Source organism: Colletotrichum acutatum (genome assembly GCF_030867785.1).
Source record: "Colletotrichum acutatum strain CBS 112980 chromosome Unknown BDZ83scaffold_11, whole genome shotgun sequence".
In the NCBI taxonomy this organism is placed as follows: domain Eukaryota; kingdom Fungi; phylum Ascomycota; class Sordariomycetes; order Glomerellales; family Glomerellaceae; genus Colletotrichum; species Colletotrichum acutatum.
In genome coordinates this window covers 527217-541725 of record NW_026849005.1, presented here as the reverse complement: position 1 = coordinate 541725, position 14509 = coordinate 527217, and the positions used below count along the sequence as shown (strand labels likewise).

At 52.5% G+C, this 14509-nt stretch overlaps 6 protein-coding genes across 6 annotated transcripts; 3 read left to right on the top strand and 3 right to left on the bottom strand.

Moving 5' to 3' along the window:
• Nucleotides 1-151: 151 nt before the first annotated feature.
• On the top strand, nt 152-2113 carry BDZ83DRAFT_605618 (acetyl-CoA acetyltransferase). Its single transcript, XM_060507339.1, has 3 exons — nt 152-568; nt 628-1572; nt 1632-2113. Exons 1-3 carry the CDS (start codon nt 428-430, stop codon nt 1827-1829), a joined length of 1284 nt encoding a protein of 427 aa, XP_060369624.1. The 5' UTR covers nt 152-427; the 3' UTR covers nt 1830-2113.
• Nucleotides 2114-2377: 264 nt separating this feature from the next.
• BDZ83DRAFT_568310 (PCI domain-containing protein) lies at nt 2378-4183 on the top strand (the record flags this gene model as incomplete). The annotated part of the gene is made up of 3 exons (XM_060504051.1): nt 2378-2733; nt 2839-3142; nt 3218-4183. 3 exons carry the CDS (start codon nt 2378-2380, stop codon nt 4181-4183), a joined length of 1626 nt encoding a protein of 541 aa, XP_060369623.1.
• Nucleotides 4184-6009: 1826 nt separating this feature from the next.
• BDZ83DRAFT_748309 (adaptor protein complex AP-2 small subunit) lies at nt 6010-6608 on the top strand (the record flags this gene model as incomplete). Its single annotated transcript, XM_060513595.1, has 3 exons — nt 6010-6041; nt 6130-6199; nt 6279-6608. The coding sequence occupies 3 exons, from the start codon at nt 6010-6012 to the stop codon at nt 6606-6608; spliced, it is 432 nt and encodes a 143-aa protein (XP_060369622.1).
• A 917-nt stretch (nt 6609-7525) lies between these two features.
• On the bottom strand, nt 7526-9685 carry BDZ83DRAFT_748308 (uncharacterized protein; the record flags this gene model as incomplete). The annotated part of the gene is made up of 2 exons (XM_060513594.1): nt 7526-8991; nt 9055-9685. 2 exons carry the CDS (start codon nt 9683-9685, stop codon nt 7526-7528), a joined length of 2097 nt encoding a protein of 698 aa, XP_060369621.1.
• Nucleotides 9686-10612: 927 nt separating this feature from the next.
• On the bottom strand, nt 10613-11591 carry BDZ83DRAFT_716350 (regulator of Vps4 activity in the MVB pathway-domain-containing protein; the record flags this gene model as incomplete). The annotated part of the gene is made up of 2 exons (XM_060511848.1): nt 10613-11485; nt 11568-11591. 2 exons carry the CDS (start codon nt 11589-11591, stop codon nt 10613-10615), a joined length of 897 nt encoding a protein of 298 aa, XP_060369620.1.
• A 687-nt stretch (nt 11592-12278) lies between these two features.
• BDZ83DRAFT_36281 (transcription initiation factor IID, 18kD subunit-domain-containing protein) lies at nt 12279-14267 on the bottom strand. Its single transcript, XM_060502588.1, has 3 exons — nt 13231-14267; nt 12366-13181; nt 12279-12316 (listed from the first exon to the last, which is right to left on the bottom strand). Exons 1-3 carry the CDS (start codon nt 13861-13863, stop codon nt 12311-12313), a joined length of 1455 nt encoding a protein of 484 aa, XP_060369619.1. The 5' UTR covers nt 13864-14267; the 3' UTR covers nt 12279-12310.
• Nucleotides 14268-14509: the final 242 nt, after the last annotated feature.

The window sequence follows — 14509 nt, the reverse complement described above, 5'->3', positions numbered from 1 at the left end:
AATGTCATTCAAAATGCAGGCAAAGAGTGACATCGTTGCAGCAGCAGCCGGAACCGGTTCCACCCCTTTGGCCCGACGAGCTTTCCGAGCGGAATTGGCCCTACTTCCACGGTCCGGGGTGGGGGATCGGTTCTTCAAGACCTGGGGGAAACTTGGGAAGTGACCTCACTCCTCACTTAGAAGCTCGGCCCCGCCCTTGTACCTCTCAGGCACCCCCCCTCTTAAGCCGAGGAAGACCGCAGAACCTGGGGTATTGTCATCCCGCGCCTTCCACATGCTCGCTTCATCCCTCTCGAAGTAAACTGTCAAGCCACCATCCTATCTTTTTTCTTTCTTCCTCTTTCCCTCTGCAATATCGTCTCAAGTCGCTATCACTTTGTGTATTTCTGCTGCGAAATACCGGATACCATTTGTAACATATTCCACCATGTTTGTCAGACAATCATCGAGGCTTCCTAGCCAATTGGCTAGGCAAGCGGCTTCCCGTCAGTTCTCCACGCGAGCTGCGCTTCGGCAAGAGATTCGGGACGCATATATTATTAGTGCCTCGAGAACACCGACAGCAAAGGTAACAATAAACAGTTAAGGTATCTTCTACAAAGCTATTATTACTGACACGGCCGCTAGTTCAATGGCTCATTCACGAGTGTCACTGCGCCGCAGCTGGGCGCCGTCGCCATCAAGTCCGCAATCGAAAAGTCCAAAGTCCCCGTCGATAAGATCACCGACGTGTACATGGGTAATGTCCTACAAGGATCCGTTGGGCAGGCGCCGGCTCGCCAGGCCTTGATCTTTGCCGGTCTCCCGTCTAGTGTGGAAGCAATTACCATCAACAAGGTCTGCGCATCTGGCATGAAAGCTGTCGTTTTTGCTGCACAAAACATCCAGCTCGGTCTCTCAGAGGCGCAGGTTGCTGGTGGTATGGAGAATATGACGAGGGTGCCGTATTACGTGCCGCGCGCTTCGAGCCTACCGCCATTCGGCCATGTCCAGATGGAGGACGGCCTAATCAAGGACGGGTTGACTGACGTCTACGATAAATTCCACATGGGCAATTGCGCCGAGAACACCGCTAAGAAGTACGAGATTTCTCGCGAGATGCAAGACGAGTACGCTATCGAGTCCTACAAGCGCGCCCAGGCTGCGTGGAAAGCCAACGCCTTTGCCGAGGAGATCGCTCCTGTCACCGTTCCCGGAAGGAAGGGCGACACAGTCATTGAGTCTGATGAGGGATACCTCGACGTCAAGTTCGACAGGGTGCCTACTCTGAAGCCAGCCTTTGTGCGCGACGGCACCGGCACTGTTACTGCTGCCAACTCCTCCACGCTGAACGACGGTGCTAGTGCACTTGTTTTGGGCAGCAAGGAGATTGCGCAAAAATACGGTTCCGGTTCTCGAGTGCTGGCAAAGATCTGCGGCTCGGCCGATGCCGCGGTCGATCCTATCGATTTCCCCATCGCTCCAGCTAAGGCGGTACCCATCGCACTCAAGAGAGCGGGTATCACCAAAGACCAAGTCGCTGTATGGGAGTTTAACGAAGCTTTTGCCGCTGTTATCAAGGCAAACGAAAAGGTATGTGAAGCGTCCACATTCAAGCATTCAGTGAATCGCGACTAACAGCCATTGCGTAGATTCTCGGATTGGAGGGTGCTCGGGTTAACCCTCTCGGCGGAGCGATCTCCCTCGGCCACGCACTGGGTAGCTCCGGATCACGAATTATCGTCACTCTGCTGCACCAGCTGAAGCCTGGCGAATACGGTGTTGCAGCCATCTGCAACGGAGGCGGCGCGGCCACGGCGATCGTCGTGCAGCGCGTCGAGTCCGTGTAACTGGACATGTGTCCGTCGTTGCGGGTAGACTTTCCGGCATCGTCCAGGCTGGGTAAGAAAGGAAAGCGGCCTGCACAAGATGCTTAGCTTCATGCACGACTTGGAAGCTACTTTTCGCCCAGGTTACGATAATCAGAGCGGATTCGAGGCTCGTTATATGAGAAGGCGTAAATTGTGAAAAGTTGAAGCCAAATGGAAAAGCAGACTGTGCTCGGATGCTTTTGGAAATGCGATATCCCATGTAGAAAACTTGACGCAGATCATTAGTTAATGTTACCCTTGACAAAGTACGTTGAAGCTACCCAGGAAAAGTGACGACCGACCAGGTCCATTTACGGCTCCGCTCACCGAGCACGTACCCTTGTTCCCCGTACACCGAAGAATCCACCTCTACTCACCTCACCTCGTCTGGCTCGAGCTCTCCCACCTTGGACTTCACCCTCATCACAATCCGCAGGGATTCTTCACCTCTTCTCTCACGATTCGCGGCCTCGCCCCGCTTTCCGAAGGAAGCGTCACCTTTGGCACTTCACAGTTCCGTGCCAACAATGTCCCTTTTAATCCAATTCCTCAGCCAGATCCGCACATTCGTCCGTGCTCAGAACATCGACGAGCTCCGGAATTGGCTCCTCGTCGAGCCCAACGCAAACCAGCAATATCACGCCCTCGCCAATGAGCTGCGAACCCAGTTCCGCTCATCACGGCATGGTGCCAACGGTACAAGCAGCACAGCGCTCGAGAGCACGATTGAGAAATGCCTTCCCGAAGAGGACGACGTGCCCGAGGGCCAGGGCTCGCCATGGCCAGGCTTCGTGACTTTTATGAAGGACTACATGGTCTTCTGGCGCGACGTCGACTATGATGACCTTTTGGGCGCGCACACGTTGCTCAGTGGGCTGGTAAAGTAAGTCGCCGACGAGAAATCCTCATCAGCTCTGTTGAAGCAGATCTCATGGCCCGTAACCGCGTCTTTCTTAGTACAAGCAGCGATCAGCTAACACCCACACAGCTCCTGTAGTACCGCCTTTGCTCACCCTACCTATGGAGGCATGTTACTCAAGACGGCAATGTCCCTCTGCGAGTCCCTGTCGCGCCTGACAATGATGTTGTCAAAGCGTCCGGATCTTACGCGCAACATCCGTAACGTCGACGCCGACGACCGCAAGTCCATTGCCGAATCCTCGGCTGAGATCATCCAAAAGATCTTCACCACTTGCCTAACGGACCGCTCCAGCGCGCGTTACAGCAAGCCTGAAGGCAAAAAGGTTGGCGTTTACATGTTTGCCAACCTAGTGCTGAAGCTTCTCTTCGCCGTACGTCTTCTAATTCTCTTCCCAACACCCCAGTTTGCCTGGCCCCCATACGCGTTTACTGATCCATGCCCGTAGTGTCGGAGAACACATCTTGCAAAACAAATATTCACGAACATCTCCACAAACTCACCGCCATTATCATTCTACCCGGCATCACAGCGCGTCAACTTCCTCTACTACCTAGGCCGTTTCAACCTCGCAAACTGCCACTTCCTCCGCGCGGCGCTCTGCCTCGAAGAGGCCTACCTTCAGATTCCTCCACCCCTTACATCTCATCGCGCCTTGGTCCTCAGCTATCTCGTCCCCTGCAACTTCTTGCTGGGACGTCTACCTTCCCAGCTCCTGCTTTCTCGCCCAGAGGCATCAGCCCTCGTACCCGTCTATCAACCACTGATTCAAGCGATCCGCAAGGGCGACTTTGTCCTCTTCCAACACACGCTGGCCCAGCACGAGAAGTACCTCTTCGACAAGGGCCTTCTCCTCGTCCTCACCCATCGACTCCGGCCTCTACTCTGGCGCTCCCTCTCCCGCAGGACATTCCTCCTCACTTATGCCCCGGGCCAAGACGACGCCAACCCCTCCAACACGAACCGACGCGCCGCAACAATGGACCTCGCGGACCTCCATGCGACGTCCCAGTACCTCCAACACCGCCTCGAAGGCTACATTCCCTCCAAGTCGCCCTCATCCTTCGCACCATCGACAGCGTCCCCCGCTTTCCTCAAAGCAGTAAGCCACGACGCGGCCTCGACGCTCGTCCCACCGCCTGGTGGACCCAAGAAGCTGCGTCCCAATGAAGGACTGGTCTGGGGCAACTCTCCCGTGGAGATGGATGACGTGGAGATGAACGTCTCGGTGCTGATCCAGCTCGGCTTCATGCACGGCTTCATTGCGCATTCGCAGGGGAGGTTCGCCGTCATGGGCGCCACGAAAAAGAGCCCAGTGCTGGCTGGGTGGCCGACGCCGTGGACGGCTATTCGAGAGAGGCAGTATGAGGAGGATCTGGATCTGGATCATGTGCCTGGGTGGGTGAAAGGGTGAAACGAAGCAAATCACTGCGGGACTATCTCAAATGAGCGAGTTTAAAAGCGCTTTTGGGGAAACACGGTTTCTTTGAGATGCAGAAGTTCACCGATCCATGAAAAAGCAGAAATGATACCCTGTTCGCATCTAAAACTGGACGTTCGCTCGCAGAGTTTGATGACTTCAACTGACATGCTCACACTATACTCCTGAAACTGATTACCCGGGCAAGGTTCAGCGAATGACATCCTGATAGTGATGGTCTATGTTCATGCAAATGGACAGTAGCGAGGACTCGTGTCAAGCACTATGAAGAGACTCAGTGCTAGTATGGTCGCCAACGTTCGACAGCTTCCTCTTGTTTACGTATTGCTTAGGGGTGTCTCGATAAACGGCTGAGGTGGGAGCGGCAGGCCAAGATCAATCTTAACAACATTAACTAAACAGGCGATTAGGACGGGGAAGAGTATCGATCTCCAGGTCAGCTCACTCTGACACGATAGGGAGGATGGATTGCAATGCGAGAATGGACATGTCACTAGAGATGGCCATAGTCTACGGATAGGTAGGTCAGTCTTTGTTCTCAGAATCTATCTATAAATTATCATACGAAGATAGAGACCATGCTTGCAGCATTGTTGAAGACGACAGTTGACGATGCCTCATCTAGAAATACAACTAGGCATCGACAACATCATAAAACACTGTTCCGAGATACCTCAACGACATGTCGACCAGGCCATCCGCGCCCTACGTCGAGCGTAGGTGGTCGTCAATCCAGCACCGCAGCAACAAAAAGCCTTCTTCACCACGAGTCAAACAAGGGGCCGCAAGCAATGAAAACACAATAAGGGTAATTCTCAATCGAGAAAGAGGGGTTCCAAAGATTCCCTAGTCGACCTAGGCCAATTAGGAGACAAGCCAAACTATGAAGATAGTTCTCAACTAGCAAAAACGCGATCTAGGACTAATCCTCATGGATACGCGAAATGCCCTTGCACTCGGATGAAGAAGAAAGGAAAGAAAAAGAGAGATCGGAAAGAAGGACGTGGGAGAAGGGGTTTATATAGGTTTCTGTCACTTCAAGTCCGCAAGGTCGGGCAGAGAGGCTGCGTTTGGCCTCACATCAAGGTAAGGTAAGTTGCACCCAGGGAACCTTACTTTTGGCCACAGTTGCCTGCCTGCTCCAGACAAACCTAGGTACCTTGTCATCGGAGAAAATGGACTTCACGAGTCACAAGTACGAGGATACACTTTAAGTAGAACAGCATATCGTCCACCCAGCACTTTCACCCGATACACTACTTCTCCGGCTTGCCATAAGAAAAGTTTGACAGACGAACCATACATGCGATGTGAGGATTGCATCACCTTTGTAGAATCGCGTGGTGTTTACAAGCTAGCAGTATCATACCCAGGTAACGTATCCTCATTCGGAAAAAAAGATTGAATTATACATAATCAAGATCTCGGAGTTTATACATCCCAGCCTTCTCCCTCGATTTATGTTGTTTAACAGTGGGTTGTGGTGGTGTTGAATTCGTGCAGCTGAATTGCGAGGGTGATGTAGGTAATCCTCACATCGCGGGTGCCACAACGCCCGTGCCACACCTCACCTTTTCTCGACGCCTCAGTCCCCACTCGGACCCGTTCAGGGGAAAAGGAAACCACTGCACGACTACCCGCTGGGGGAAAGCTGTCAGCACCCGCCCGTCCACCCCGGTACGTACCCACACCAGAAGCTCCGTGGCCGCCGACTTCAACATCTCGAAACTTGAAGCACGCGCGCGGGGATCCGAAGTAATCCACGAGTCCGACATGCGAATATCGCCGACGTCGCCAAAATGCTCTCCTTTATCCTGATCCAGAATCGCCAGTATGTCTAGTCGTCTCCTACTGCAGAATGTGTAGTGAGAAAAAACAGAGAGGTTTCGCTGACATATCCCCCCTTTCGCGCCATCCAGGGGCAAGACCCGTCTCGCGAAGTGGTACGCACCCTACAGCGACGATGAAAAGATCAAGATGAAGGGCGAGGTACGACATCCACTCAATCCCAATCAGATCGACCATTTCGTATCGTACACATCCTAACACCTCACTTCCCCGTAAACAGGTCCACCGCCTCGTCGCCCCCCGAGACCAAAAGTACCAATCCAACTTCGTCGAGTTCCGCAACAACAAGATCGTCTACCGCCGCTACGCAGGCCTCTTCTTCTGCGCCTGCGTCGACACAAACGACAACGAGCTCGCCTTCCTCGAGGCAATCCACTTCTTCGTCGAGGTCCTCGACGCCTTCTTCGGCAACGTCTGCGAGCTCGACCTCGTCTTCAACTTTTACAAGGTTTACGCCATCCTCGACGAGGTGTTTTTGGCCGGCGAGATCGAGGAGACGAGCAAGCAGGTCGTGTTGACGAGGTTAGAACACTTGGATAAGTTGGAATAAAGGAAGCTGTCAATGTTCTGAGGGAAGAAGGCAAGGGATTCCCGGCAATGTCCGGTGTTGTAGAAGATTGGAGGGGGTCGCGATTCTCTCAGTCTGAGGCTTAATCACGTTTGGAGACTGGCGGACTTCTGCACTGTCATATATGGGCGTATGGGTGGGCCGGAGTCTGGAGTTTCGTCAAGAGCGATACGTACGCGACTGGCTGCAACGTCAATTGGCAAACTTTTGATTTCGTGGGTATTAATGCTATGCAAGGAATTTCAAGGACAACCTCCCCTACTGAAATCATGAAACCGGTGCATTATCTTCTCTCTATCGCATCTTAACCCAGCTGTCCTTGAAGGACCCTGCTGGGAAAATCTTTGAGGAGATGATGCGGCTAGATGCTCGGGAGCATCCTAGATACATCTTCAGCACGTGGGATAGACAACCCTGTCGGCAAATGTGGCCAGGTTGCACATCCATACGACTGCCCAAATGCAAAATACCACGGAACCACCCAAAAGCCCAAAGAGTAGCCCTCTGGTTCCCAATCCCAAGCAACCATAACTCGGGCGAGGCTTCAGAGGCTAATATTCGCCCGAGTTATGGAACGCAATCCAGACGCATATGAAAGAAGAAGGAAAAAAAAAATGCAGACGGCCGAGCTCAGAAACACAGGCCAACCTCGCTAATGTCGAAGAAGCGTGAGAGCTGGCATCCACTCGCGAGCCAAGGTTTCTTGGCACGCGATAGATCCGTAGCTCCAAAGTCGACGGGAAACAGGTAAGAATGTTGTAGGTACGCAAATTGGTGCCAGGTTCAGAATCGAAGTATCTGGCCGGTAATAGCCAGACCGGGGCGAACTGAAATCAGCTGATCAGCCATCGAATGCAAGACTACTCGCTCATTTTCGAGCTGGTTGAGCGTTCCTGCTTCTACTCCCAAGCCTCATCAATCTCAATAGCGGTACGTCGGCGAGCAATATTGACGTAAACGTTCTTATGCTCTCTGCTTCGGAACAGAGCCAAGACGTGAGGGTCGTACGGAGGGCCTCTATGAAGAGGCTTCAAGGTTTGTAAAGGGATAATGACCTCCTTCGTATGAGATGAGCCATAGTTCACTTCGATGGGGCTGCTGGGAACTTGGCTCATCCCGTCAAGGGCATTCCCCATGGAAGCATCGTCGTTGTCGTTGTTGCCACTGTAGTAACCACCAAAATCGACGTTTCTGGGCATGATACTTTCTTCGTGGGAATTCGAAGGTGGCGGAGAAGAAGACTGCATGACCATACTTCCATCGTTCGACTGAGTGACAGCCATGACCTCGAAGACATCTGACTTCGCTCGGAAGAAAAGCTCTCTTCCCAACGCCGCGAAAAATTCATCCGACTCGATGCTGGCTTGTTTCCACTGCAAATCAGTTACCCCTTTAGGCTCCATGCCTTCGGCTGGGTCCATAGCTCCGCCTGTGTCCATGGGTATATCCTCGGATGCGCCAGCTTGCTTGGTTTCTGTGCCGACGTCCAAGTCTTTCTTGTCAGGTCCAACGCTCTGCATAGTTTGGCCCACGGGAGCAGATTGGTGTTTCTCTTTGGGAGGCATCTCAACGTCGTCCCAAGGCAGACCGCCAGCAAAGGGGTGTTCGTGCCGCTGTCTCTTCGCCGGTCTTTCGATATCGTCCCAGGGAGAGAGTCTGCCGTCAGTGCGCCGTTTGTTCAGGCGGGATCGAAGCTTCGCCTCTTTCTCGTCAAAGTTTTTCTCTAGACTCTGCTCTATGGTTCTCTTCAGGCCCAAGATACCAGTTCTCTCGGGTTTCTTAGGACGATAGGCAAGATTGAGATGACTATGCTCATCAGAGCGGAAGGTTTCGTCAAGACGGCTGGAAGGATCAGGACGGTATGTATCGATGGATTGACGCGTGTCGTTGGGGCGATAAGTGTCAATTCGTTGGCGTGGTCTTTCAGGACGGTAATAATCATCCGCAAGGTTCAAGTTGATAGGGCGGTAAGAGTCTGAACGAAGTCGATGTCCGAGTGGTTGAGAGTTGCTTCCAGACTGAAGTGGACCTACACTGAACTCTTGGGAGTTCGATGATTCGTCTTGGTCGCTGCCAGGGCTGGATTGCAAAAGTCGGGCTCGCTCCTCGTTCATGTAGGGTCCATTGGTGCTCGAACTTTGGCTGGCAGATCTGGAGTGACTGCGCTTTCTCGACAAGCTCTGTCTCAGGTCGTCGCTCGATATCGCAGTGTTCTGAGGCCGTCGCCGGAATGAAGCAGTGGAAGTGTTGTTCTTCTTCTGAGGACAATCCTGGATAAGGTGATCGCTACACTCTCCGCAGATGTGGCAAACGTATTTCCTATGAAGGAGAGGCTTCGTCGAGGGGCAGTGCTGAATGAAGTGACCTGTATTGGCAAGTTTCTCGTTAGTTTTCCGATGAACCTTTCCTTGGCTCCATGATCAGCTACCTGGTATTCCGCAGCGATTGCATACGTAGCCAGCATGAGGCTTTTGCTTGTTTAAAGACGAAGCTTCAGGCGACCGTTCAATGAACTTCTGTCGACGACTGGGACGGGAATCTTCAGCGTCAGGGTGTACGTTTTCTGAGCTTCGAGTTCCGAGGGCAGGCTCGCTGGCTTGGGTGGAAAGTCCAGGAGGCTGGGACGGATCTGGCAGGCGCGTTGCCACGGCTGCCTCCTTTGGGGCAGATGAGTTCTTCACCTTGTGGTGGACACCATGCAATTTGTAGTTGATTTCGATGTCCCGTCTTGCAAGGTTGAAGGTCCGCTTATCTTGAGGTCGGTCTCTGAGGTAGTCTTTCTTATGCTGGTTGAAGGCGCTGAGCACGAGATACTTTTCGTACCTCCTAGAGCTTAGGTAGTCGCAAGCATCTCGAATGACCCTGGAAGAGGCTGTGTGATCTGTAAGACCCAGAAAAGGAGTCTGCTTGGCAAGCCACTTTGTGTAAAGTTCCAGAAGCGTCTCGTCATCGATTTCCTTTGAGTGTCGGTGAGTCAACTCCCACTCGATGTCTCTCTGGTTCAGGCTGTAGAACTCTCGAGGGTGCACCCCAAAGATGAGGGGCTTCGGATCCGACATCTTTGTCCGCTGTGGAAGTGTTGGGGAAACTCTGGCCAAAGGTCAAGATGGAATGTTGGCCTTTCCTTTCAGAGGTGAGGTTCCTGCGAAATTCCTTACTCGTCTTCAGAATTCCCAGGCTCCTTCCCAAGCTAGAAACTGGCTGGATGGAAAAAGACCAAGCCGGAGAGCAGTGCACAGGGCAAGACCTGCCGTGAAAGAAGTGGGATTTGAACGGAGGAGCAAAAGATCGTGACAAATTGGGGAGAAGATCTCATTCGGGAGCCGCTTTGCTCTGAAATGTGTTGAGGATATCGTCAATACAGTGGATCTGGGGATGGCCGATGACTGCAGCTAGTAGTTGTTGTGAAAAGAAGGCTCGTTTGGAGCAGGCCCCGGTACGAGATACTAAAAGGATAGGGGATAGTAGACAAGGCAGATGGGTTCAGTGAGGAAGGCCTCCAAGACACCGATCGAGCCTTCTCCAATTTGGTGGACTCATTAGATACAGTCAAGACCTCCTTCCTTCAGATTCGTGCCTGACTCTGGCGAGGTAAGTGTCACGCTCTCTTCCCCTCCTATATGAACCCTTCGAGTAGATACTAGGCGCTCTTCTTCGGGGCACGATCCCCCTTTGTAGGTTGCCTACCTTATGTATCAACATCAAATCGGTAGATTGCCGTTACTCGTTTATTGAACGTACCTCAGGGTTGATGATGACAGGACCTGCACTTGGACTTACAACACGTCGCGAGGCAAATGCTGCAAACCTCATTCTATTGAAAGATCGAGATCATGCTGATGCAGAACGCCTGCATAATGAATTCATTCCGCGCCATGCCTAGACCTTTGAACGAGAAGCATACAAGCCCTCAAATACCTTCCAAATGTTCTCGCATCAAATTACCCCATACCTGATCCTTGGCCAAAATATGAGACGCATCAGGCTCATCGCTTCAAAGCTTGAAATCTCCTCTCCAGCTCCGTAATGTCGGGTACGTTGCCTCCTGGACCCTTTCCAGCTGGTTTCTTCTGCGCCGCTGCGTCCATCTTCTTGTTAGGCTTCAGCTCCAGTGAGTTGAGCGTAACTTTGGGATGGACGTTGTCTGTTGTCATCCTCGGCGGTGTGACAGTCAGAGGGCTGCTGGGGCCTCCAATCGTCCTCGGGGGTGTCGCCTTGCTCAGCTCCTCCTGTTCCTTGGCCACTTTGGAACTATTTCCCAGCGGACCCTCTGGTATTCTCACCCCAATCCCTCCGCTTGGGTTATCGTCGTCGTCATCGTCCAGCAGGTCCGGCGGCTCGTCAGCGAGAGGTCGCTTCGGCCAGTCCACGTTGTACGCCTTGGCGATCTCCTCCAAGTACCCTTGTACGAGTTCTTCCCGCGGCGGCGTGACGCTCAGCTTCTTGACAACCTTATCCGACACCTTTCCGTCTGAGTTCTCCATTGCCGCAAGAACAAACTCCTTGCCGTACTTCTCCGCCAATAGCGTTCGTACCACCTGCAGCTCCTTGATCTCCGTCTTCGGCGCGGCGTAGATGATGCTCTTGACCGCCTCCTCCAGCCCCGGATCACAGACTGACCCCTCTAGCAGCCCCGCTCGGGCGATCAGTAGTTCGCAGTACAGCTCCAGTATCTCGTGCAGCTCGGTCGTAATGTCGGATCGGATGATGTTCTCGACACGAATGCGCGCAGAGTCGATTTTGCCCACCTCGAGGAGCTGCGCCATCGCGCGTCTTTGTGTCTTTCCCATGGAGTCATCGCGCTGTTGAACCATGCGCAGTCGTGCGATGGCCAGCTTGAGCTGGACCTTGAGCTTCGTCTGTTGGGGATAGGAAGGGCGCGGTCAGCAAAGCCATGTCGTCATAAGTGTCAGCGGGGCATGTCAAGTATGCGCGACTCACGACGACTGATGGTTGAGGAGGCATTTTCGTGACTTTTCGGTTGCGGTTTGAGAAGAGGGATATGCCACGAGGCCCAAGTCAAATGGAAGAGATTCCACCTCAAATATGGTAACTTAACTGAGGTAACAGGACGCAAGGCAACAGAATTGAAGCAGGAGAGTGGGCGTCTCCAGAAGGGGTCAGTCTGCCTTATCTAATCGCTACAGGTCGGTGGGATGGCTGGAGCTTGCGCCTCACTGCGGGGTACTTGTTCGTGCCCAAGTGGGAGGGACCAGGGTGCGGACAAAAGTGGGTGAATCTAGCAGGGGCAATACGCAAATACCGGGTAGGCCCAAAGTCACTGCGTACCAACTTACACCTGATGTATAACTCGGTCCTCATTACCCTACTTCTCTATCGTCTCAAATGTAGGTTCATTCGTCTCTTATGAATGCCTCATGGAAATCGTGATTGCAATTTCTTGCCAAGTCTTCAGGTCATAAAGCAGCTTCTGAGCGGGAGAAGAACTGCACTCTTCAAATGGGTTTCTTCGTCAAGCTATCGAGGTAACTATTCATCTGACGTAAATCTTGCTTGTAACGCCAACAAGAAACAACAAAACAACGGGAAAAACAAACGCCAAGTCCACCTGTCCACCCGTGGGTATCGTTACATTGTTCCAAAGGAGAAGTTAGAGTGAAGTTGACACAACCGTTGAAAGAAGACATGGAACCAGCAGCCGGCATACGATCGAGGATAGTGTTTCAGAACTAGAAAAAGATTAGCGGAAATTTTCTGCTTCATTGAGAGGAAACGTACAATATTGAGCGCGGTATGCTGTGGAAGCCTGGTTCCGTTGAGCATGGCTCGAGTCTTCTTAGGTCGCTGCTGAAGGCGCCTGAACGCTTCCTGAACGTGACGAGGCTCAATGGGACTTCTTCCCTCGCTCGGCGGGTCAAACAGGCCGGTGGCCACCTTGCGTTTCTTTGATCCTGCATTTTCACCGCCGCTCTGTGCCTTGAACAGATCCTCTTGCTCCTTGACCTTGAGCGCGTGCTCAGTCAGGGTCTGGACCATTTCGAAGGTCAAGAAACCCAAGATATCAACGATATCGTCAGAAGGTTTGCTGTCTGTGACAATTCCAAATCCAGCCCATTCTCGAAATCTTTTGCCCTTGCGGTACGTGAACGAAGCTTGACGGTATTCGGACCATGTCACATACTCCTCCTTCGTCATGGCTTTTGTGCGCTCGTCAGCCTTGCGAAGACGTTGAAGGGTAATGAAGTTCATCTCTTCCTCTTCTTCATCCTCCTCGTCGTCACGCTCAGGGACTTCCTGGCTGTAGAACGAGGACGGTTCCCAGGGCAGGCCGACCTTGGCCTTTTTGTTCTTCTTGGTCGCGTCGTCGACTGGGCCACCAGGGACCACACCACCGCTGGGATCTTCACCAGCTCCCAGGTCCGCTTCACCTCCCTTGTCGTCGGAATCCTTGACGTTCTTTCGGACATCTTTCCATGAGAGGAACGTACGCAGGCGAGAAACTTTGGCTTGATCGTGGCGGATTTGAAAGATCAGGTCATTAATCGTGATGGCTCGGGCGCCGCGGCGAGCTGCAAGCTCAGTGCAGTTTCGAAGCTAGGGAGTTATTAGCAATGTAGAGACGTGTGACGCTTGCACAACTTACCAACTCAATGACTTGCTGGCGCACAATGTCCTCAATCATGCTAGTCGTCTCAATCGACGGTTCGGCGGTCTCACCAGAGACGTACATCATCTTGCGCGCAACATTAGTAAGACGGTCTGACCAGCCATACGGCCCCTGGTTATTCAAACGCTGAGGCAAAACGAAAGCAGGCTTGTTTGGCGCTGGACGCGTGACCCTTTCCTTCTTCTCTTCTCCATACGGAAGATCAAGGACGGAATTAAAGCCGGAGTTGACCACGATGCCACGAACTTGGTCGAAGGCGGATTGAAATAGCTCCATGCTCTGACGATGAATACGCGCAGCGACCGCCGCCTTTGCTCTAGAGCGCCTGGGATATTTCGGTTTCTTTGTAATAGTCTCAGACTCGGCGTCGCTATTGTCGGCGAGCGGTTCGGTGCATTGTTCAAATATGCCGAGAGTCATTTCGAGACATCCGACGAGTTGGCTTATGAGGCAGCCGCCTCTAACTCGGTCGAAGTGAGATCTCCATCTCACAAATGATTGCTCCTCCCTGCTCCTCATTGGCGTAGATGTCTCTTTTGGGCCGAGTAGAGTGTTTTCGAAGTAGCTTTCTTGATACCAGCGATGGAGGTGAAGATGGTATCTAGCCATACGCTAGGTATGGTGGATGGCATGTACCACCTTGCGAAGATAGGTAGCGCTCACATTTGGAAAGAGCAGAGGCTGTCGTGGAGGCCAGTCGAGCATACAAGCGTGAGGGTTTGCGTGTCGAGACGGGCCGTGGTCAACTCCAGAAGGCAGGTGTCAAATCCTTGTTTCCCTCTACTGGACTTCCAGTTTTGAGGTCGCTAGCTGCCGTGTGCCTGCGACTCCTCAAGAAGGGCAAAGCAGGACGAGATCAAAAGAAACAAAATGCACAGCATCTTCACTCACCTGGCTGATCTCCTGGCGATACTTGAACGCCTTGTCATCCTTTGAAGCCATCTTGCCGGTATTCAAAGGCGATCCTCAAGGTTAATGTGAATAGCTTGAATGAACTGAATGTTATGTGTTCTGTTGAGTAAGGTACAGGATGGAAGCTGATGCGGGTGTGGGAGGCTGAGATGCCCCGGAGAGAAATCCCGATAATCGCACTGTTGCCGAGCGAGGTAGATCAAGGCTAGAGAAAATTCCTGATTGAAGGCTGTAATCGCTGCTTTCTATTACAATCCGCAGGAATGCCAGGATTCCATTACTTAGTTGAATGAGACCTATGAATTGTCAATGGAATTCGGTGAGAAGAGTAGTCGGAGAGCGA

Coding starts and splice junctions, on each gene's coding strand:
- BDZ83DRAFT_605618 (XM_060507339.1), top strand. CDS start 428: ATGTTTGTCAGACAATCATCGAGGCTTCCTAGCCAATTGGCTAGGCAA. Junction 569..627: donor CGAGAACACCGACAGCAAAG/GTAACAATAAAC, acceptor CACGGCCGCTAG/TTCAATGGCTCATTCACGAG. Junction 1,573..1,631: donor TTATCAAGGCAAACGAAAAG/GTATGTGAAGCG, acceptor GCCATTGCGTAG/ATTCTCGGATTGGAGGGTGC.
- BDZ83DRAFT_36281 (XM_060502588.1), bottom strand. CDS start 13,863: ATGGCTAGATACCATCTTCACCTCCATCGCTGGTATCAAGAAAGCTAC. Junction 13,182..13,230: donor GCCAGCAAGTCATTGAGTTG/GTAAGTTGTGCA, acceptor ATAACTCCCTAG/CTTCGAAACTGCACTGAGCT.